The sequence below is a fragment of the Nannospalax galili genome, unplaced genomic scaffold (genome assembly GCF_000622305.1).
Source record: "Nannospalax galili isolate Female #2095 unplaced genomic scaffold, S.galili_v1.0 scaffold451, whole genome shotgun sequence".
Classification (NCBI taxonomy): domain Eukaryota; kingdom Metazoa; phylum Chordata; class Mammalia; order Rodentia; family Spalacidae; genus Nannospalax; species Nannospalax galili.
In genome coordinates this window covers 2,176,235-2,198,250 of record NW_008331662.1, presented here as the reverse complement: position 1 = coordinate 2,198,250, position 22,016 = coordinate 2,176,235, and the positions used below count along the sequence as shown (strand labels likewise).

Here is a 22,016-nt window from a genome sequence, read left to right as displayed (position 1 = left end):
CCAAACAATGTCCTTCTCTCCATATTTGACTCTGTTAGGTGGGGTGTAACAGCAACTATTTCTTTGGGGAGTAGATTAACTGTGGTGTGTGCAGGGAATGCATCTGTTCCCAAATGCTTCGTCTGCATTCTATCAAGGCTGGGCGCTGGCCCGTGGCCAGCATGGACGTGGGGGTTCTGTAACTGAGGATGGAATGCTGGGTTGCAGCTAAAGCACATGGTGAAAGGGTGCGTCTATTTGCATTTTTCTCTGTGAGTAGAACTGGGAATTTAGATTCTGTTGTTAAGTCAGGTCTTAGGAACGTTTCCCATGTGTTCCAGATAATCAAGCAATAGTTGAAAAGACCAAGAGGCCATTTAGTCAAAGGAGAAAGGAGCTTGTGCTTCCTTCCTGAATGCGTACATGGCGTCTTTTAGGTCAGCTGATGACAATAAGTATGAACCAAACTGTGGTTTTTATTTCATTTCATTTTATCTTATCAGATGCAAATTCATGTTTGTGCTTGATTTTAAGTCTGTCTAGTCTTCAGTGAAGAACTGGGAAGTGCAAGGCAGAAGCAGGTTGTTATGGGAGGGGCAGAGAAAGCCAGGGTCAAGTCCCCTTCTGCCACTGACTGGTACAGTATGACTTTTGGCCAGTAAAGTACCCCTCTCTGTGCTTTCTCAGTTTCTCCAAGTTTCCATTACTTTCAAATTTTAGCACTGTCTTCACAGTTGTTATGAAGATGAGAATCAATACACATAGGATGTGTGGCCCACAGTAGATGCATGATAGCCCTCCATATGAAGAGTTAGCCTCAGGGCTTACCATACAAGGAAGATGGTCCTGGGGACCACTGTGTGCTTCAAAGTGTTTCATCAAGGGGTTGCTGTTGAGTAACCCTCAGGGTGAGGACCTTGCTCTGTGAAGAGGCTGGTTTGGTGATGGCTTTGTCAGTGTGACTCTGGTGTGGGCTATGTGTCTATCCTATGGCAAGGATGATGCATGAAAACAGGAAGAATAAAGCCAACCTCTGGTCAGGAGGGAAGAGACTGTTCAAATATGACATATTGTCCAATGATGTTTGAGGAGGCTGGATTTCCCAAGGAGCCAGGGTCAACTCAGCTCATACTTTGAGATCATGGACAATTTAGATTATGGAGGGAGAATGACCCCTAAAAGATCTTGGTAGAGCATGTAGTAAATGGCAGAACCAACAGAAATGTCCAGTTGGAGAGGCATAAGTGGGGACTGGCCCCTGAGGAGGATCACTGTGTGCATTACCACCATGAACTCAGTGCTGTGCAACAGTTTACTTATAGTAGAATGAATAAGATTTATTCTACCCATTGCAAAAAGTTCTTGTGAGGCTTCATATGGAGCATGAGTTTTAAAAAACGTTATTTTTTATGTCTATGAATGTTTTGGCTGCATATGTGTAAGTGCACCATGTGCCAGCAGTGCCTGTGGATGCCTGAAGAAGGGGCAGTGAATCCCTTGGAACTGAAGTTATGGACAGTTGTTAGCTGCCATGTGGGTGCTGGGAACCAAACCTGGGCCCTCTGTAAGAGCAACTAGTGCTTTTAGCCACTGAGCCATCTCTCCAGTCCCTGTAACATGACTTTTAACTATAGAGTGCTTGAGGCTGAGTCTTGTTATGCAGGCCAGGCTGGTCTGGAAGTTGCTATTATGTTAGCCAGGTGATGTTGAACTTCTAATCCTCCTGCCTCCATTTCCCTGTGCTGGGATTACAGGCATGTGCCACCATACTGTGTTTATGCAGTGTGGAGGCTCAGGCCCGGGGTTTTGTGCATACTAGGCCAGCATTCGACCAACAGAGCTACATCCCCAGCCCTTTTCTGTTTTATTTTATTGTTTTTGAAACAGTGCATGTGTTTATGGCCACTGAGAGCAGCAGCGTGCTTTTTCCTGGTGTCACTGTCCAGGTTGCTCCTCACAGAGGTGAAGCAGCTTTTACTGCTCACCAGAGTATGTTTTTCGTTGGTCTCTGGACTGCAAGAACAAGATTGCACAGGGAAGAGGAGACCTATGGGTTTCCGGCTGTGGTCACAGGAAAAACTATCTTGTGGAGGTTGGTGGTATGGCCCGTATCAGAGGCTCCACAGCTCATGGTACATCGCAGAGTGACCTGGGTCAGACAGGGCTTCAGAGCCTGCTTTCCTGCTTCCTCAGCCCCTGTGGCTAGAGGTGCTGCTCTTGGTCAGGGTGGTCAGCCAAGAACAGAGTCGCTGTGTCCCCTCAGGCACATGCGGTGGAGCCCATGGGTAGGCCACACTCTTTCCAGATGGAGCTATGCCTAGCAGATGGAAGGGGAGCCACCATGATGGTGAGCACAGAGTAAGTTCTCATAGGCAGGCTGAGGTGGGTAAGGGACAGGGAGTTCTGGGCCCGAGACGAGGCTGTAGGACAAGGTTGAGGGCCCACTGGGAAGGAACAGATGGTCTCTTCAGGAAGAGAGGATGAAAGATGTTTGTGTTTCCTGTCTGCTGTAGCAGTTGAGAGCGAGGAAACCCCAGGTGGGACTTGAGTCTTAGCAACCCAAACCATCCCCTTCCCCTTCATCTCATGATTAATTTTTCTACTTTGATGTAAGAGTGAAGCTTTGACTCTTTGGTAAAGAGTGTACCACAGAACCCTAGGATGGACCATGTCCTACAGGAAGTTCATTCAGCCTGGATCACCTCATGCTTCCTTCCCCTTTCCTCAATAGCACTGGCCCTGGGTTGTGGGGTATGGCATCCAACAACAGTCAGGTTCAGTCCTTCTGGAGTTAGTAGTCTTTGAGAGCTTGTAGCCATTGAGCAAGTAATTTCACAGGCGACTGTGCACATGAAACCATTCACATGATGTGCTATGGAGAGGAACGGAGAGTCTGTGAGTGTGGGAGAGGCCAGATGAGCCACATGTCGGCTGCCAGGGAGGCTTCTTAGGAGGGCTGAACAGTGAACCAAGGCAGGGGAAGGGTCTGGTAGGAAGTTTTCACTGAGGAAGCTGACTGTGGAGGTTTCTGGGAGGATGAAGTACAAGAAGGCAATTATATTAGTTAGGGTAGATTAAGCTGCAAGTGCCAGATTTGGCTTAAATAAAAGTTTATGCATTTAATGTATGAAGAAGCAGTCTAGCCAGGTGTGGCTCACTTAAAATCCCAGTATGTGGGAAGCTGAGGTGAGAGCATCCTACAAGTTTGAGGTCAGTCTGGGCTACATAGTGGTTTCTAGGCCAGCCTAGGATACAGAATGAGACCGTGTCACAAGAAAAGAAAAACCAACCAAACAAATGACAACAAAACAAGGAAGCTGCGGTTGGGCCAGCACAATAGCTCAGTCACTGCAGGTGCCTGCTGCTGACCTTGATGACTTGAGTTCCATCCCTGGGACCTATGTGGTGGATGGAAGGAACTGACTCTCAAGTTTTACTCTGACCTCCGCACAAGCATTGTGACAAGCATGCGCATGTGTACACACACAGAGAGACTCAATCAGTCAATCAATTAATGTAATAAAAAAGCAGCAATCTGGAACTGATCTACTCCGTGTACATCAGCTACTGAGGCAGCTTATGGCCTTGCTTCACCTTAGCATATTGATGCTAAGGCTCCAAATGGCTCTAACACTATGTCACATCTATGTTCCAGTCCATAGGAAGGAGGAAAAGACAGAGGTCACATCTCCTTCCCTTCCTAAGGAAGCTTCCTGGGGGAAGTTGTACAGGTGGCTGTTGATTATATCTTAGCCAGAACTTGGTCACGTGGTCATGTCCAGCTGCAAGTGGGTCCAGGGCATGCAGCCTTTATTTCGCAGCCTTCATTTTGGATAACAGTTTGAGAAAGGAGAATAGTTGATTTGGGGAAACAACTAACAGGCCTGTGCCTAAGCTAAAACACAGTGAGCAAGTGATGGGGGAGGAAGCCAGGCGACCAGGCCAGATTTGAAGCACCTTGGAGGTCCTGGAGTGGTTTGGGGTTTCACCTGGAGAGCAGTGAGAGTTCAGAAAGTCTTTAGGAAGTACAGCATCATTTATGGCTTTGAAAAGCTTTATTTTTACATCCTCTCCTCTCTCAGGTTTGGTTTTCACTGCTGGTACGCTCTGTACTCTGAACACTTACCCAGCTATTTCTTTACGATGAACTCCAGGAAGGAAGTCACTGGGTCAGAGGATATGTACTTTTGCTTTCTTATCCCAAAGCTGTGGTTTCTGGAGGCATTTCTGGCCTTATATTTTTTTTTATAAGCACCCTCCGCAACATTCTTAAAAAATGAAACATTTCAACATACAAAGATGTTGAAACCATTGTATGGTGAGCATCCAGATTCCACAATGAACGTTTTGCAATAGTCACTTTATCAGATATGTATTTAGCCATCAATCCATCTTCTTTTTTGGATGCATTTCAGAGAAAGTAACAAGCCTCCAGGAAACTTACTCCTACATCTGTGTTATGGTTTTTTTTTTTATTCTCATAAAATGTGTGGGCAGAGTAGGGTTCAACCTTGGTCTTCAGAATACTGTCTGCTAAGTGAGAGGGCCCAGAGGCAGGGCCTAGTCTGAGGCCCCAGATGGCCCTGGAGCAGTCACATAAGGTCATTGAGCGAGTATCTTCCTTTGCTTTAAGATGCGGATAATACACTTCTTTATCGTGCATAGCATCTGCAATGCCCAAAACAGTAGGGACTAGATAAATGGGAAGGATTTCTTCATTGTATAAGAGTCAGTCTGACACTGTATGTGAACTGTTGAAGATACCATTTCTTCTATACATCTTTAAAAATTAATTCATTTATTTGTATATGTGTGTGTGTGTGTGTGTGTGGTACATGTGTTTATGCATGTGAATGGATGTGTATGTGCATGTGGAGGCCAAAGGGTGATGTTCAGTGTCTTCTTGTATTGTTCAACATCTTATTTTTTGAGGTAGGGTCTCACACCGAACCTAGAGTTCACTGATTGGCTAGACTGGTTGGCCAGTGAGCTCTAGAGATCTGCCTGTCTGTGTCTTCCCCAGAGGTAGGATTACTTGCCACCATGCTTGGCTTTTAAGTGAGTGTTGGGGACCCAGATTCAGGTCCTCATGTTTGTAGGGCAGGCACTTTACCAACCAAGCCATTTCTCCAGCTTTCTAATATACTCTTGGTGGTGGTGGTGGTGGTAGCTAATTTCTGATGTGTGTGCACGCGCATGCACGCAAACACATGCACACACACACATACAGTCACATACAGTGTTTTTTTTTTTCTTTTTTTCTTTTTTTTCCATTTTCAAACTCAGAGAAAAAAATTTCAAGACGCGCCCACAAAAACTCCAGCATGTTAGGCCATCAGGAGCACTCTATACTATGTTAGTCAGCTTTCTTTGCTGCAGCAAAATACTTGAGGTAAAGAAGAGGAAGAAAGGTTTATTTTTGACTCATAGTTTCAGAGCTTTTAGCCCATGCTTGATTGGCCTTGTCATTTTGGATCTGTGTGGACACAGTGTCATAGCTGTGTCATATCAGGGACATGTGGCAGAGGACACTGCTCACCTCGTGAGGGTGGCCCTGGAGGTAGAAAGAGAGGAGGAGGAAGGGGTTGGAGCTCCATTATCCCCTTCAAGGGCATGCCCCCAGTGACCTAACTTCCGAATCATACTGTGTTCCATCTCCTAAAAATTCATCACCTCTCAATAGCAGCACAGACAAGCAACCAAGTCTTCAGCATCCAGGTCTTTGACGATCCCCAAACACAACAGCAAACGTATGTAAACATAGCCCTCGGTGGAACCTTAGGTGTCTCACCATGTGATCAGTGTTCTAGTTTATTTTCTATTGCAGTGATAAAACACTGATGAAAAGCAACTTGGGGAGGAAATGTTTTATTTTCTCTGAGAAGTCCCAGGTCACAGTTCATCACTTAGGGAAGTCAGGGCAGGAGCTCAAGGCAGGGACCTGGAGGCAGGAACTGAAGCAGAAACCATGGAGGAATGCTGCCTACTGACTTGCTGAGCTATTTTTCTTATACAGCCTGGCCCACCTACCCACGGATGATACTGCCCACAGTGAGCTTTGCCCTCATACCTCAATTATCAGTCAAGAAAATGCCCCACAGACACCCATAGGCCAGTCAGATGGAGGAAATTCCGCAACAGAGGTTCCCTCCTCCCAGGTGTCTCTGGTTTGTGTCAAGCCGACAAAAACTAACCAGCACAGCTAGTATACTGTGTGCATTGTTCTCTTTGACCTTGGACAGAAGCTATAGCCCAGGAAAGAGAGGTAGCCTTCCTGGCCTGCATCAGGACAGAGACCATAGACTGTGAGCCAGAGTGTCTGCTCTTGGCGCTGGCAACTTCTTGCTCTGTTACCCACCCTCTCTGGGTGAGACCTTGTCATCTAATTTGGTCCCATTGAGTCTTTGCTCCTGTGCAAAAGACCTTGAGGGGGTAAGGAGGATGTAGAGAGGTGGAAAGCTAAGCAGATAGCAGGCCTCTTGTCAGTTGTACTTTGGGTCAAATAACAGAAGAGCATGAAAACAATGAAAATCGGAACTTGAAAAGTACTTCATTGGTGCTTAATTTGGAATAATTGTAAATTCATGGCAGGAGACTCTGACACCGACTCAGAGGGTTTTCCAGCACCATGTGTATCCCCAGAATTGAATAGGAGCAGACTTTCCCTGAGACTCCAAGGTCTACCCAGAAATCCACCTCCTGCTGTGGCTACCACAGCCTCTTCCTTCACCACCTCCTGCCTTCTCAGAAAGCAGCTGGGCACAGTCCAGCAGTAGAGAGTGACGGTGATTATTTGAAAGGCACATACTTCATTTCAGACCACATTGCTGTTATCAACCTAGATAATTTCTCTGAGTTCTGAAATAGACTTGGCATGGTATCTGTTTATGACATAGCGTTGGGGTACAGGAGTGGCTGGGTCAGAACTACAATGACATTTTCAATTGAGGCTGCAGTTCTAGAGAACACTCTTCCTTAGAAGCCAGAGGGAACTCACTGGACTGCATCCAGGGCTTTTATCTGGGTTCCATTTGGAAAGACAGTGGCTCAGTGATGCTGTGTGTTCAAACCTCAGGATCTTTAGCTACCAAATGGGGCCAGTGCAGCAAGCTCATGGTGATGTGTGAAGATGAAGTGTTGTGGGGACCTTCCTCTGCCTTCTGAAGGTTCATTCACATATGCCAACAAAGACAGATCAAATAGAAGAAAACGAATAGAAATTTATTGTGAAAGAGGACAACTCATGAGAGTGTGATTAACCACTAGTTTCAAAACCACTAGAAGCATCTACACTCCATTTCTTTAGGGGGAAATGGGGAATGCAGGCAATTTATGCTCTTGAAAATGATTTCAGGAGAACCCAGTGGGCTTGGAGAACATGTACTGGCAAGGGACAGGCATGCAGGACAGAGAGTAGTTTGTAAATGATTCTCCTGGAATATGGAACTGAACTAACAGAAGACAGTGGGGTGTGAGGAAAGTGTCCAGGTGTGTTGACAGACCTCTCTTGGCCTGCTGTGTGAGTTTAGTTAATGAAAATTCTGGGAGGGTACCAGAGGCATTTTCTTTTTCTCCTTTGGGAGTCCAGACTTTAAACAAAGAAGATACTCGAATTCCTTTTGTTTAAAACCACTAACATACCAAAGTACCATATTTTGGGATAACAGTTTCTGGACTCCCTTAGTATCTCAGTCTGTTCTTCTGAATATCTGTTTATCAATCTAGCTAATATGGCATGAGGCTGAAAAGTAGTAGAATTGTAGCTTACATCATGGCAGCAACCTGTTTCTCAATGTTAGCTCCTTGTAGCCAACACTGGTCCTTAGAACAGTGCCCTGCTCACTGACAAATATATATCAAATTCTATGATTTAGTTATTCATTTCAAAGACATTTTTGAACACCAGCTATATGCCAGGTACCATAGTGGAGTCTTAAGGACCAAAGATGTGTAATGTGGGATTGGAGTCTTAAGGACGCAAAGATGCGTAATCCTATGGGATAGGTCACATTTGACTGGCAGTGACAGATGTATACATCTGTGGTTACTGGGGTAATTGGAGCTGGGGACATAGGCAGAGAAATTATGGGGAGATGGAGAGGTGGGGGACAGAGGAGCACCTCCATCATCTTGGGGCATTTACTGTAGGGGTGGGGTTAGAGTGGAGGAGGAGTTTGGGCAACGAGACAAGCCTGAATAAAGGCATGGAGTTGAGAACCTTCAAATGCATTTGGACATCTTTAAGCAAGCTGGTGTTGCCGATAGGAGGAGATGGCATTTACATTCAGAAAAACAGTAGAGTTGAACTCCCTTAGGTTAGCAGAACCTCCTTTGTATGGAAGATGGCTTACAGAGCTTAGGCCTAGGACTTTCATAATTGTTTGAAGGTAGTAAGGAAATAGAGGTGGAGAGGAATGGATGGGTTTAGACTCTAAAGCTTGGTCAGTTAGAGGAAGAGGACATGAGGAAACAGGAGCCAAGCATGGCCACAGCTCTATTTTTCCTATTTGGAGGTCTGCTTACTTTCTGTATTTTGGGGGAAGATTTTCCTGACCTCTATCCCAAACTTTCTTGTGCAGGTCTGGCCCTGATTTCCTCTTCTTACTACATTGCTTTGTATAGTTCTTAGGTTTATTTTATCTTTCCTAATAAAGGAAAGCTCCAAAAGATATACAATTTTGGTGGAATGTATATAATTTTAGATATTTAATATTATTTATAAAGGGAATCATTTAGACTTTAAATAAATTTATTTTATGTGTATGAGTGTTTTGCCTGCATGTATGTAAGTGCCATGCAATGCCTGTGGAGGCCAGAAAAGGGTGTTGGATCCTGTGGAACTGGAGTTATGTATAGTTGTTAGCTGCCGTGTGGCAGCTAATCAAACCCAGATCATTTCCAAGAGCAGCCAGTGTTCTTAACTGCTGAGCCATCTCTCTAGCCCCATACTATTTGGACTTTAAACACTTTTTTATTTACATTAGATTTTCCTCCAAGAGAAGAAAGAACACTAATGTTAAATGGAAGGTGTCCTCCATCTGAAGAGATACATGATGACTTGTAAACCTAAAGATAATTTAAAAATCAAGCATACACCAAAATTATGCAAAAGAAATACAAGAAAGAGACTGGAATTTTAGATGATTAGGGAAGCTTTTCAATCATTGAGTTCTGGAAGCAACTTACTTGTAAAGGTTCCTCAGATGGGTTGGTAGTGACTCAATCATCCACTCTCACTTAGCGGCTTATATCTGTGATTTTGTTGACAGGTCTGGAGCCCAGGGCCCAGTGTGAACTGTCACCTATCAATGCCTCTCACCCTGTCCAGGCCTTGATGGAGAGCTTCACCGTCCTGTCGGGCTGTGCCAGCAGAGGCACGACCGGGCTGCCACAGGAAGTTCATGTCCTAAACCTCCGTGCTGCAGACCAGGGGCCAGGCCAACCACAGAGAGAGGTAGGTATATGTGTTACCTTCTGCCCATGCCCATGAGCACAGGGAGAGCAAGGCTTAGAACAACAGTTGCTCTCTGACCTGGGTCACTTTAGAATTCTTTCTCTAAAGATTCCTTGGCTTTTCCCCCTTTCCTGGTCAGAAAGAATTTCACCTTCTGAAAATAATTGTGAGCTGCCATTTTTCTGTAACTTTATTTTATATATATATATATATATATATTGTGTGTGTGTGTGTGTGCGTGTGTGTGTGTGTAGGGGTCAGGACAGCTTTCCAGAGTCAGTTCTCTCCTTCCGTCTTTGGGTCTGGGACTTGAACTCAGGTCATTGGGCTTGTGCATCAAGGCACATCCATCTGCTGAGCCATCTCAGCCTCATTTTTCTATAACTTTAAATTTTAGTCTTCTCATCTTGGCCCAGATGCTTCTGTCTTCTTACCTTGCTTCATCTTAACCTTTATTTCTCTTGAAGGATGAGCCAGGGGAAACTTCAGAGCAAAGGGGGCGGTCCTTTGCACTCCCATGAAAGACCCTGAGGGTAGTTCATTATTGTTGCAGAGGTAGCGTCTCTAAGATGGCGGTGGTCTTGGTGGTGATGGTAAAAATAGTGAACCAAGCTCATGGCTACTCAGGGCTCAGCACTGTTGGAAGCACACATGATCTGGTCCCTGGGTCCTTTCATCACACTCTCTTTACAGGTACAGAAACAGTGCAAGGACATCAGAGGTGATGGCCTCTTCTTTCTGTGATTCAGCAGTACCCTAGATCATGGGCAAATGATCACCTTGCTTTTTTAAGAGGATAGATCTTCCCACAAAATAACACACAGTTGTCATTCTTTTTATTTTTTTGTATTGCTTTGATTTTTCAAGTTTATGTGTTAGAGATGTTAGTACTCAGGGATTACCTCTCTAGGGAAAAAGAAATCACAGTAACTCCTAATCAAGGTGAAGTTTAAGAAAACTATTATGGACTGGAGAAATGATTCAGCAGTTAAGAGCACTGACAGCTCTTGCAAAAGACCCTGGTTCAGTTCCCAGCACCCACATGGTGGCTAACAACCATCTGTAATGCTAGTTCTAGGGGATCTTATGCCTTCTTCTGGCCTCCTTGGGCATTGCATTACACGGTTGCACTTACATACATGCAGGTAATTCACTCATACACATAAAATAAAAATAATAAATCAACTTTTTTTTAAAAAAAAGAAAATTATTACAAAATGGTATTCATCTTGCAGCTTTTAGTAAATTTCCACAGTTGCTTGCTTATGTGCTTTTGGGGCACATAGGGATAAGGGGAGGCCCAGAGCCTCTAGAAGGAAAAGCAAAAAACTGACTTAGTCTGATGGAAGTGTGCAGAGTTGGCTCATTTCAAAGTCAGATCATCTAACCTTTCAGCTCCATTGGAAATGATTGTTAATCCTCTTGCTGGCTCACCATTGTTGCCGCAACACTTATTTTAGGTCAGATTTCTTTATCCCAGTGATGTGTCTTTAATTCTCAACTTACGTGGGAGAGTTTGTGGTGGGAGGGAAAGGAGGAGAGGAGGAAATAGAGCTCCTAGGAGGCATTGCTGACTGCAGCAATTCCTCAGCAGTAATTACTCATTTTATATAGGCTTCTCTCAGAGGGACTGAGAAGGAAAAAGAAAGTCCGAGCTGTTACAGAAGCATCAACAGCCAAACATTCTTAGTGTTAAATTGTGCGGTACTGCTATGGACTCTGAAAATAGAGTCTACCAGACTACCACAGCAAAAGAAAAACACTTCAAGGAGAGGCTCAGAACTCTCCCACATTTTCATCTACTGTGTTATACCAAAATGGAAATGTATTCCAGAACATGGCAGTTCAGGGGATGCATAAAATTAGTTGCCATTGAGGGACCTGGCGTTCAGTGACAAGACAGCTGGCTTATGCAGGGAAGTCTCAGACTGATCTCAAAACCTCAGCAGCGTTCTTCAGTATTTGTATAGTGTGTGTATGGGTGCCCTGGTGCCAGCGATTTAAAGATATTTTTGTTGCTAGACAACTGAGGGAAATTACATTGTTGCTTTCTTTGCAGACCTTTACAAATCTGATGGCTGTAGTTCAATCTGTTTGAACGCATGGTTAGGACACATCTTTGGAAACTCCATCAGTCTCTGAGGTGCTTTCCTGTAGCAGACCTTGAAGTCTTTTGCATATACAGAGGGCATATTGAGGATGACATCAGACGATGAAGAATGAAAGAGTTTGTTGATGGGTGGAAAGATGGGAGTAGAGACGTGGCAAATGCCCCTCTTCTTCGTGTGTACTGGAGATACCTTCTTGTAATTGTGCTCACAGTTTTGAGAAATCACTTAGGGGCCAGGCATGGTGGCACACGCCTTTAGTCCCAGCACTCGGGAGGCAGAGGCAGAGGCAGGCAGATCTTTGTGAGACTGAGGCCAACCTGTTCTACATAGTGAGTTCCAGGCTGGGGAAAAAAGCAAAGAAAAAGAAAAATCACTTGGGTCCCATGAGTTAACAATTTCACTCAGGCAGCTACACAACAGAAATGACAATATAGATTCCCACGAAAAGTTGCCAGTGTTATTCAGAATACTCAAAACTTAGAAATACCTTGAATATCATTATGCTGGATACCTTTAGTTGTCAACTTAACAGACCTGGGTAGAGGGAGCCTCAGTGGAGGAATTTCCTCGATTGGATTGGCCTGTGGCCATGTCTGTGGGACACTTTCTTGATTGTTGAGTGATGTGGGAGGGCCTAGCCCACTGTGAGCAGTGCCACCACTGAGCTGGTGGGCTTGTGTTGTATAAAAAAGCAGCCTGGGCATGGGCCATGAGCATGCCAGTAAACAGTCTTCCTCCATGGTCTGGCTTTAGCTCCTGTCTCCAGATTCCTGCTGTGAGTTTTTGCCCTGACTTCCCTCAATGATGAACTGTGACCCAGGAGCTATGTAAGCTAAAGTAAACCCTTTCCTCCCCAAGTGGGTTTTGGTCAGTGTCTTTATCATAGCAATAGAAAATGACTAAGACAGTCATCATCTGATGAATGGATAAGTCAAATGTAGTATATCCATACATTGGAAGTTATTTAACAATAAAAAGGAATAGAGTTCTGACCTATGCTGGAACGTGTATGAAACTAAGATTGTATGCTAAATGACAGGAGAAAGAGACACAACCACATGTTATATAAACACATTTAAACCGAGTGTCAGAATACACAAATATAGAAAGAGAGAAAGTTAGAGCGTTTAGGACTAAACAGGGGAAGACGGAAATGGGGCTGACTAGTAGTGGAGCCGGGCTTTAGGGGTGGGAGATAAAAACATCCTAAAATTAAATTGTGGTGATGGTCAAACAGTCCTGCAACTGTACTAAAAATTGTTGAATTAAAATTTATTTATTTTTATTTTATGTGTGTGCGTGTATTGCCTGCACGTAGGTAAGTGCACCCGTGTCGTGCAGTGCCTACGGAGGTCAGAAGAGGTTGTTGGATCCCCTGGAACTGGAGTTATGGACCATTTTTAGCTGCCATGTGGGTGCTAAGATTCAAACCCAGGTCTTCTGCAAGAACAACCAGTGTTCTTAACTGCTGAGCTGTCTCTCCAGCCTCTGAATTAAAATTTAAATGGGTGAAGCCAGGCGTGGTGGTGCACGCCTTTAATCCCAGCACTTGGGAGGCAGAGGCAGGTGGATCTCCATGAGTTCAAGGCCAGCCTGGTCTACATAGGGAGTTCCAGGACAGCTGGGGCTACAGGGAGACCCTGTCTCAAAAAGACCAAAAAAAATTTTTTTTCAAATGGGTGAATTTGATGCTATGTGAATTGTATTCCAATAATTTTTTATAAAATCCTTTGACCTGCCAATATTTTAATTAGCTCATAAAGTCAACTTTGGCCTTGTTCCTGCCCTCTGCTTTTTTTTTTTTTTAATACCAAAATTGCTTCCTCTTTCAACCTAAACTCAACTGGTTTTGTTATCCTCAATGGGTAACCTGGTCTTTGTAGATTTGCCATCGGATAGAATATGATCTGTTTAGGGCATATTTGTAGGCAGGCCAGAGACAGCCTTTGTAAACTCTCTACCAAATACTGAAGGCAAATATTTTTCAAAATGAAAAAATACATATCTTTGCTTACAAATTAGCCAAAGAATTACCACACTGCTTCAAGCCTCGTCTGACCATGCCTGGTCTACACTCATTTTTTCCACAATGTCAACCTTGAATATGAAGGAATCATGAAATCAACCTGTTTGCCCTTGGTGTGTGTTAGGGGTGCAGGGTCAACACCAGGTGTCTGATAAACCATCCCGTCTCTAACGTCTCGCAAGCTCCTACCTCTCAGGTGCTTCAACTGAAGCTGGCTTTCTTATTTTCCTCAGTGGAGTTGGTGACACAGTGTTCGCCTAGAAGTGGTGACCGTAGTAGGCTGACAAGATTTGGAAAAGAGTTCTGTGTAAGTTGAATGAACAGTTGGATCTGCTTACAGAGAGGATTTGTTGCAGAACCGTGCATGCTGCAGCCTGTCAGGAAGCCTTGCCCCAGGGCTCTGCTCCCATCGGGTCTGCTGGCTTCTCCCGGGGCAGCCTCTCATTTAGGACCATACCTCTCATTTGTAATCACAGGCTTCTGAAATAACAGGCTTGAAAGTGAGCAGGAAACTGGACAAGACCTCTGGGTACAGAGGAGGGCGAACAACCCAGAGATAGATAGATTTTTCTCTTATTTAGCTATTTGTTTATTGACTGTTACCAGTTTTCTTTAATTTTTAAAATTTTATTATTCGTGTGTGTGTGTGTGTGTGTGTGTGTGTGTGTGTGTAGGCCAACTTTGTGGAGTCGCTTCTCTCCCTCCACCTTTACATTGGTTCCTGGGCTCAAACTCATGCTGTCAAGTGCTTTTACTAACGAGCCACCTTGCTGGCCCAGTGTTGCTGTCATCACCTCCTCTTCATTAGCTGCTCCCTTTGACTGGAGTAACACACACCCTTCCCTCTGTTAACCTGGGAGTTGGTGCCCAAGGGTCTGCTGACTCCCAGCCGCACCCCCAGCTTCTTTATTGCAGCCACTGGGATGGCAGCAGTTTTGTTTCCTTCCCCCTTGGTGACTGTTCTACGCGGTGGTGTGTGTCTTTTCTCTTTCTGACTTACCTCATTGCTTGCTATTAGGAAAAGCAGTGAGGGTGAGCCTCGCTAGTCATTCCACATGTGCACAGAAGTCCTGGACATGTACATTTGTTCTGTCATTGTTTTTTCTTTCCTTTTTCTTTTGTGATATGTGTGTGTGTGTGTGTGTGTGTGTGTGTGTGTGTCGGGGGGGGTGTTGAACTTCTGATCTTCCTGCCTCCATCTCTTGAGTGCTTCACCTCTTGAAGTATACACCACCACATTTTGAGTATGTGATGCTAGGATTTGAACCCAGGGTTTCAGGTATGCTAGGCAAGCACTCTACCAACTGAGCTCCACCTCAGCCTCTGAAGGAGAGACCGTTACTAGATATGCCAATAGTAGGGCTGGAGGGCTGGAGTGAGGATCAGGAGGCTTCACTGATGTGGGAAAAAGGGACTATGTTTAATAACTGTACCCATCAGAGAGCCCATGGCCCCTCATAAAGTGATATGTTTGCTTCTCTGTGTCATTCCAACAGAGGATCTGGGATGGGCTTCCAACCATAGACATGCCCACAGTATAAGCAGGAGTGCAAAATGAGAACCGCAGAGAACAGAAGAGTGCGGTTTGTTGGCTGTGTGGGTTCGTGTGGTTGCTATGATTGAGTTTGAAATTTGGCTCTGAGCTTCTTGGCACTAAATGGGGTGTGTGGTTAATCACACGTGTGGCTTCGAATCGCTTTCACTGTATTTCACCTTCTGTGAGGATAACATAAACTTGACCCTTTCCTGTTTCTTTTAGCTGGAGGGAGGGACGTTTGGGAGAGGGGGTGGGGGGAATCATGTCCGAAATGCTGACCTGCTGGCCTTTTAACAGCTCCCTTATCCCCAGATGTAGTAACAGCAGCCTTGGTGCCTGCAGTGGGCCACCCCCTTGCTAGGCACTCATAGAAGCTCAGATAGCTTACAGCAGCCTGACAGGGAGACTTGGTTGTCACTGTTTTAGTGAAGGGGACATCTGGGCTTGGGGAGGTTATACAAGCAGAGGGTGAATGGCAGAGCTCCAGTCTTCCCAACTGAGTTGGCCTCTCCTACATGTAATTCTTACTTTATTCAAGGCTACCCTGGAATCCTGCTATCCAGGCCCAGTGGGCTCCATCAGTTAGCTGAAGCAGCGGTCTCTGTTATGTATAGGCTTGCCATAGTAGCTTTAAGTTGTTGGGTTATTATTATTTTAATTCCTTTGTTGTTTTAGGACAGTGTTAAGGTTGGTTCCCGTGTGGTTGTGTCTCTTCTTTTTGTGGTTCAGATTATCATAGCAAATGGCAGCAATTATAAAACACAGGGCTAAACTCAGGAGCCATTGCTGGGCTCTAGGTGGCTGTAAATCACACACTAAGCACCCCTGATGAGGGGGCTTTTGTCTGTTTTCAGTTAACCACCCCAGAAGCTTTCTGTGATGTTTGTAAAAGCCATTTGCTACCCACTACTTACAAGTTGGCACTTTTGTAACTATACCTGCTTTATCTGTGTTAAGAGAGCCTGCAGATTAAGAGACTCTCCCTGTTTACAGTGACATGAAATAGAGTCGATGTGAAGAGTCCACCATCTGAGCTAATGTCTTTTTCCTTTGAGGAATTCAGTGATTTAGATACCTCTACCTACCCACCTGCCTGCCTAAATCTCTCTCCCTCTACTTCTTATCTACCTGTCTATATCTAATCTTTCCTTCTGTTTCCTCTATATTAACATATGAACACCCCCCCCCCACTTACCTATCAAAAGACAGATACAGCAGTATGTGGGAGGGGGAAGAAGAGATATATATCTTGCTTAGATGCATCTCAAGAGAACTGATTAAACATTCCAAGGCTGGCTATTTGGAAAACACATCTATGAGAGTGGAAACATCAAAGGAACACCAACAAACTAGCTAGTTCCTTCTGTATGGGGGGAATTTTTTCTCTGCTGTTACTGTGAATGTCTTCTCAATGTTAGTGCTGTGTATATACAGAAAGAAAACAACTCAGTATTATTTATATTTGTGATATATGTAGTCTACACTAAGTGAGTGTCAGAGTAAACTCATGTGCAGACACTGTGTACTGATGAAACTATCTTTCCCTTCCTCCCTCCGTCCCTCTGTCCTTCCGTCCCTCCGTCCCTCCGTCCCTCTGTTACTCCCTTCTTTCCTTCCCAGTGCTGGGGATTTAAGCCAGGGCCTCCTAAATGCTATGCATGCTCCAGTTCAATGAACTACAGTCTCAGATTCACTTTTAAAAGTAATTAATTAGTTTATTTATTATGTGGGGGGGTAGGGGGCGAGCATGTGGAGGTCAGTGGACAACTTGCTGGAGTTGATGCTCTCCTTCTACCATGTGGGTCCTGGGGTTCTGACTCAGATCATCAGTTTTGGCCACAAGTGTCTTTACCCACTGAGCCATCTTGTCAGTCCTGAAATTCAGTTTCCTAACAGAATCTTCAATATATAAGCACTGCCTGCTGTTTGCTAAAAGATTTTTTCTGGAAGCCATCCCAGTGTGGTAAGATTATTTCTGGACTGGTCATTTCATCATGTACCTACAACACATCTGTTAACTCTCCCCAGGATCTCCTCCCCCATAACCCCCTTACTCTTCACTCTCCTTTTCCCGGTCATTTGAGTATTGCTGAGTATTACCTCATTACCTTCAATGGGAACTGAATCTGACACATGGGATCAGAGAACCTAAATGAAAAGCAGATTTATATCATTTAAGAAGTGTCATCCCTTTACTTGAAGTTTCAATGATGAGTGCGGTTTGAATGATGGTGCCTGCTGGGCAGTGTGAAGATGCCAGTCCAGGCCTGGGTAGAGGAGCAGGATGGGGACAGCAAGGTGGGGATGTCGTAACCAAGATCTGTGCAACCAGAGTTGGAACTGGCCACACTGTTCAAGGGTGATTTCTAACATGTTGGGGCAAGATGTGTAATCTGAAACTATAGCTCACTCTCAAATAAGGCCTCTCCAGAACCATCTGGGAATTCTGAATGCAGAAATCAGAGGTACTAGTAAACGCCAGGCTTAGCAAACACACCAGGACACAAAGTAAGCTGAGGAGTCACAGCATTCCCATCAGGACTCTGGCTGCTTACATTGCTTAAACTCTATCTTTTACCGCAGGACTCTCTACATGGTGTACAATTGCGCCCTAGCAGAGCTCGGCCTCCTGCCCCACCAAGGGATTAAGCCTGGTTGGATTCTGCTATGTTAGTATGAAGTAATGTGGGGTTTATGTTCTGTGTTGCTTGGAAGTTGGCAGATTGGAAAAAACTCTGTCTTCTCAGGGTGGAGAAGGGACTGCCCTTGACCCCCTTCTAAGTTTGTCTAGCAACAGTATTTCCCAACCAACATGGTGTTTTATCTTCTTGGCGGTTAGGGTTACAGCCCTGACCCAGGCTGTTGTTATAATAACTGCCCTTGACTTTTTAAATTTCCTAAAGTCTTATTAGAAAATGTTTTTACAAGAGTGCCCTTCACACTTGAAAACGTGATTTTTCTTCCCCTTTTACGATTTTTTAGAGTATTTAAAAGAAAACCATAGACGGTAAGGAGCAGATCTACCAGTCTGAGCCTCAGCTATGCCGATTGGGCAGATGCCCAGGGTGTGCGCAGACTACCTAGTTAATCAGCTTATCAGCACTCTTGACATTTTGCTTGAGAATAAAAGGAAATTTACTACTAATATTTTTTATTTGAAGACTCAAATTCCTCAGCAGTATTATATAACCTTCCATCCTTTCCCTGACCATGTTTTTGAAATATTTCTGTATAAATTAGACACATTTAATTATTTTCCTTTTATTCCCTCACCCTGAAGAGGCCGTATGTAAATGAACTTGGCCCTCTTGATTGCCTCTGGGCGCTGTCTTGTTTTTCTTTTCCCTTCCATTCTGAATGCCTGACTGAGTCAAGATCTTGGCACCCTCCTTCCCTCCCTGTTGCCCGATTTCTGTTTCCCTGAACTTACTGCTGGGTGTCGGAGATGATGCTCTTTAAAAAAAAAAAAATTTAATTTTGTGTGTATGAATGCTTTGCCTGCATCCATGTAAATGTGCTTATGTCGTGCAATACCCATGGAGACCAAAAGAGAGAGTTGGAGCCCCTGGAACTGGAGTTACAGATGGTTGTTAGCTGTGATGTAGGTGCTGGGAACGGAACCCAGATCCTTTGCAAGAACAGCCAGTGCTCTTAATTGCTGAGCCATCTCTCTAGCCCCTGTGATGCTCTTTGACCAACTCATGGGCTGCTGGGCCTGGGGAGGGGCCCTTGAGTGACTGTCGTCCTCCTCACCTTCAGAGAATAAAGTTACAACTCACTGTCAGGTGCTGGACTGGCACCTAGGGATCATGGTCCTACTGAAGAGCTCTCTTCATTACGTTAAATTCTTCACCTCTTCTCCTCAGCTTTTCTGCCTTCAAGGCCACTAAGCATCCCTTTTCTGGTATCAGTCTCTTGGTTTCAGGATGCTGCTTTACCCTGGCTCTCTGGCTCCCTTTCTATTTGGATTTTTTTTTTTTTAACCTCTGAGGGGTTCTGGCCTATAAGCATCGATGTTGGCCTTATTGTCCCCTGTCTGCTGTCTTGGAGGTGGCCTGTCTGATCTTAGGATTTGGGTTCGCACTTCTGACCTCTGATCCTTGAAACTCTGAGGGCCTCTCAACTGAAGCCTAGTGGGTCTCTCTAGTACCTGACCATGTCCGACCTCGAATTCCTGGGCTGCTGAGATGTGGCATGGAGTACTGGTGATTAGTATAGTGCAGAGGGAGGGGTCAGTTCAGCTCTTGCGCTTAACCAAGCCTGTGCTCCGGATGAGCTGCTTAATTCTCCAAGCCCAGCTTCCTTCCTGTGAGTTGGAGGTGATAGTAGCCCTTGTTAGAGATACTTTGTGCACTTGGGGTTGGCATGTGTGCCTGTTACACAGTAAATCATGAATGCTAGCTACCTTTTTTTTTTTTCAGTTAAAGAAAAATATGGGATGCTTCATGAATTTGCATGTCATCCTTGCTCAGGGGTCATGCTAATCTTCTCTGTATTATTCCAATTTTAGTATATGTGCTGCTGAAGGGAGCGTGCTAGCTAACTTTTTTATTATCTCTAAAAAGGAATTTAAGGACATTATTAAGTCAGTACTTACCTCAGGGCTGGTTTCTCAGGCTAGCCTCCTGGTCCCATGCACCTGACTTTTAAGTCATTTTGGATTTTCCCACCTCTTCAAACCCTGTATTTGGTCAATCGATGTTTTATCACCATTTCCTCTGCAGTTGCCCTTGAATTTCTCTGTTCCTCTCCCCTTACCATGCAGCCTCCCTAACAGGTCTCCTGAGGCTGCCATCATCAGCCTTAGGCTCTATTGTTTCCTTCTAGCTTGGGAACTACTTCATAAAACCAATCTTCGATAAATAATACTCCCAGAACTCATTTGTTTACTTTGTTCACAGACCATGAGCTATTTGCTAAGACCTTACTGCATGCTAGGCGAACAATGCTGGGTTCTCTCATCTCTGGGCCTTCAGAACCCATATTGGGATTAAAGAGAAATAGTTAATCCAACATGACAAATATAACTTAAGACATTAACAAAATTTTTAGAAGCCCATGAAGGGAGTAGCCATTCTAGCTAGAGGGGAGAGGATTCTCAGAACCCAAAGGTTTTGTGGAAGGTATAGACTTAGATGTCAAGCAGAGGTTGCCTGGCAGAAGATGCTGGCCTCTATATCAGAAGGAAGAGCAGAAGCCACATGTCGGGGAAAGATCTTCGGTGTACATGTGCGACTGCACACTGTCACAGTCAGACCAAACCTTGCCTGCTGCCTGTTGTTTTTAAAACAACTTTTATAAGCTATCATTTTTATATATATACTTCACCTGTTTAAATTCAAGTCAATGGCTTTTTGTATATTTATACAATTTAGTTATTATTTAAAATTTTTATTTTTATTTTATGTGTATGAGTGCTATGCCTGCATGTATGTAAGTGCATCTGTGTGGTGCAATGCCCTGGGAGGTCAGAAGGTAGTGTCAGCTCCTCTGGAATTGGAGTTACACAGACAGTTGTTAACCACCATGTGAGTGCTGGGATTAGAATTTGGGTCTTCTGCAAGAGCAGCCAGGGCTCTTAACTGCTGAGCCACCTCTCCAGCCCCTCGTTTAAAAATATATTTTAGTATATTTATAAAATAAGCACTTAGAATGGTTGATGCTGATTATCAACTTTACAGGATCTAGAATCACCATGGAAACAAGTCTCTGAGCATGTTTGAGAGGAATGATCTAGATTAGGTTAATTGAGAAGATTCACCCTAAATATGGGCACTCTTCCATGGATTGCGGTCCGAGACTGAATGAAAAGGGGAAAGGATGCTGAGCACAAGCATTCGCTGCTCTACTTCCTGACTGTGGACACAGTGTGACTTACTGCACCAGCTCCTGTACCACGCCTTCCTGCCACCATGGACTGCACTCTCAAACTGAGCCAGAATAAACCTTCCTTCCTGAAATTGCTTTTGCCAGGTATTTTGTGGCTGCAAATAACTAATATAACATCATAATTCCACATTTTCACGACCCTCCGCCCCCAAGAAACCTTGTCACTTACCCATTTTCAGTGTTTTCCAGGACAGACAATGATCTTTCTTTCTAGATTTGCCTGTTCTGGACATTCATGTAAATGCAATCATGTAATATGTGATCTGTTCTGATTGGCTGCTTCTACGTAGCATAATACACTTGAGACTCATGTATGTTTTTTAACATGTATCTGTTATTTGATTTCTTTTTAATCTTGCATTCCACTCTTGTGTGTCCATTCATCAGTCTGATGCCTTTTTTTGTAAAGTTTTATTAGGACACACCCATTTGTTTATATATTGTCTCTGGCTGCTTTTTTACTTTGACAAAGTTAAATACTGTGACAGAGACCCATGTGGCCTTGGAAGCCTTAAATATTTACTATTTGGCCTTTCGTAGGAAGAGTTTGCAAAACCCTGATATAGAGGATTAGAACAAAAGTGGGGTTGGACTGGGCCTAAAGCATTAGAAGATGAGATTGGAGATGAGTTTAGAGCTAGCTTGGGCAACCACGTAAGACTCTATTTATTTAAAAAAGAGAGAAGGAAGGGAAAAAAGACACTGGCCAGAGCCTGAGTCCTGACAGCAGCGGAATGCCTTGCCCATATGTTTATTCTTAATTCTGGTTAAAAGATTTTTTTTTAATCTTTCTGCCTCCTCTTCTGCAGTGGTCCCTGATCCATGGGTGGGTGATGTTCTGCAGATGATATGATTTTTTAAAAATTATTCATTTAATAACCATACAATTAGAAGAGGCATTTCATTACAACAGCATTGACGTAGTCAATAAAATTTCCAGAGCTAAGATGCTTCTCTTTCACAATTGGCTGTAAATTTTTAGGTTTACAGTTGAATTAATACAGTTATACAATATTGTAC

The 22,016-nt window shown here is 44.1% G+C and overlaps 1 protein-coding gene and 1 non-coding gene across 3 annotated transcripts in view; one reads left to right on the top strand and one right to left on the bottom strand.

Moving 5' to 3' along the window:
• Positions 1-22,016, top strand: part of Tgfbr3 (transforming growth factor beta receptor 3) — a 209,413-nt gene that overhangs the window by 73,776 nt on the left and 113,621 nt on the right. For both annotated transcript variants that reach the window (XM_008826826.3, XM_008826825.3), the window contains exon 3: positions 9,249-9,433. In XM_008826826.3, the coding sequence (XP_008825048.1) occupies positions 9,249-9,433 (185 nt within the window). The remainder of the gene's footprint in view (positions 1-9,248; positions 9,434-22,016) is intronic.
• Positions 19,535-19,639, bottom strand: LOC115069219. Its single transcript, XR_003848498.1, has one exon. It is a non-coding gene; the product is annotated as a U6 spliceosomal RNA (small nuclear RNA).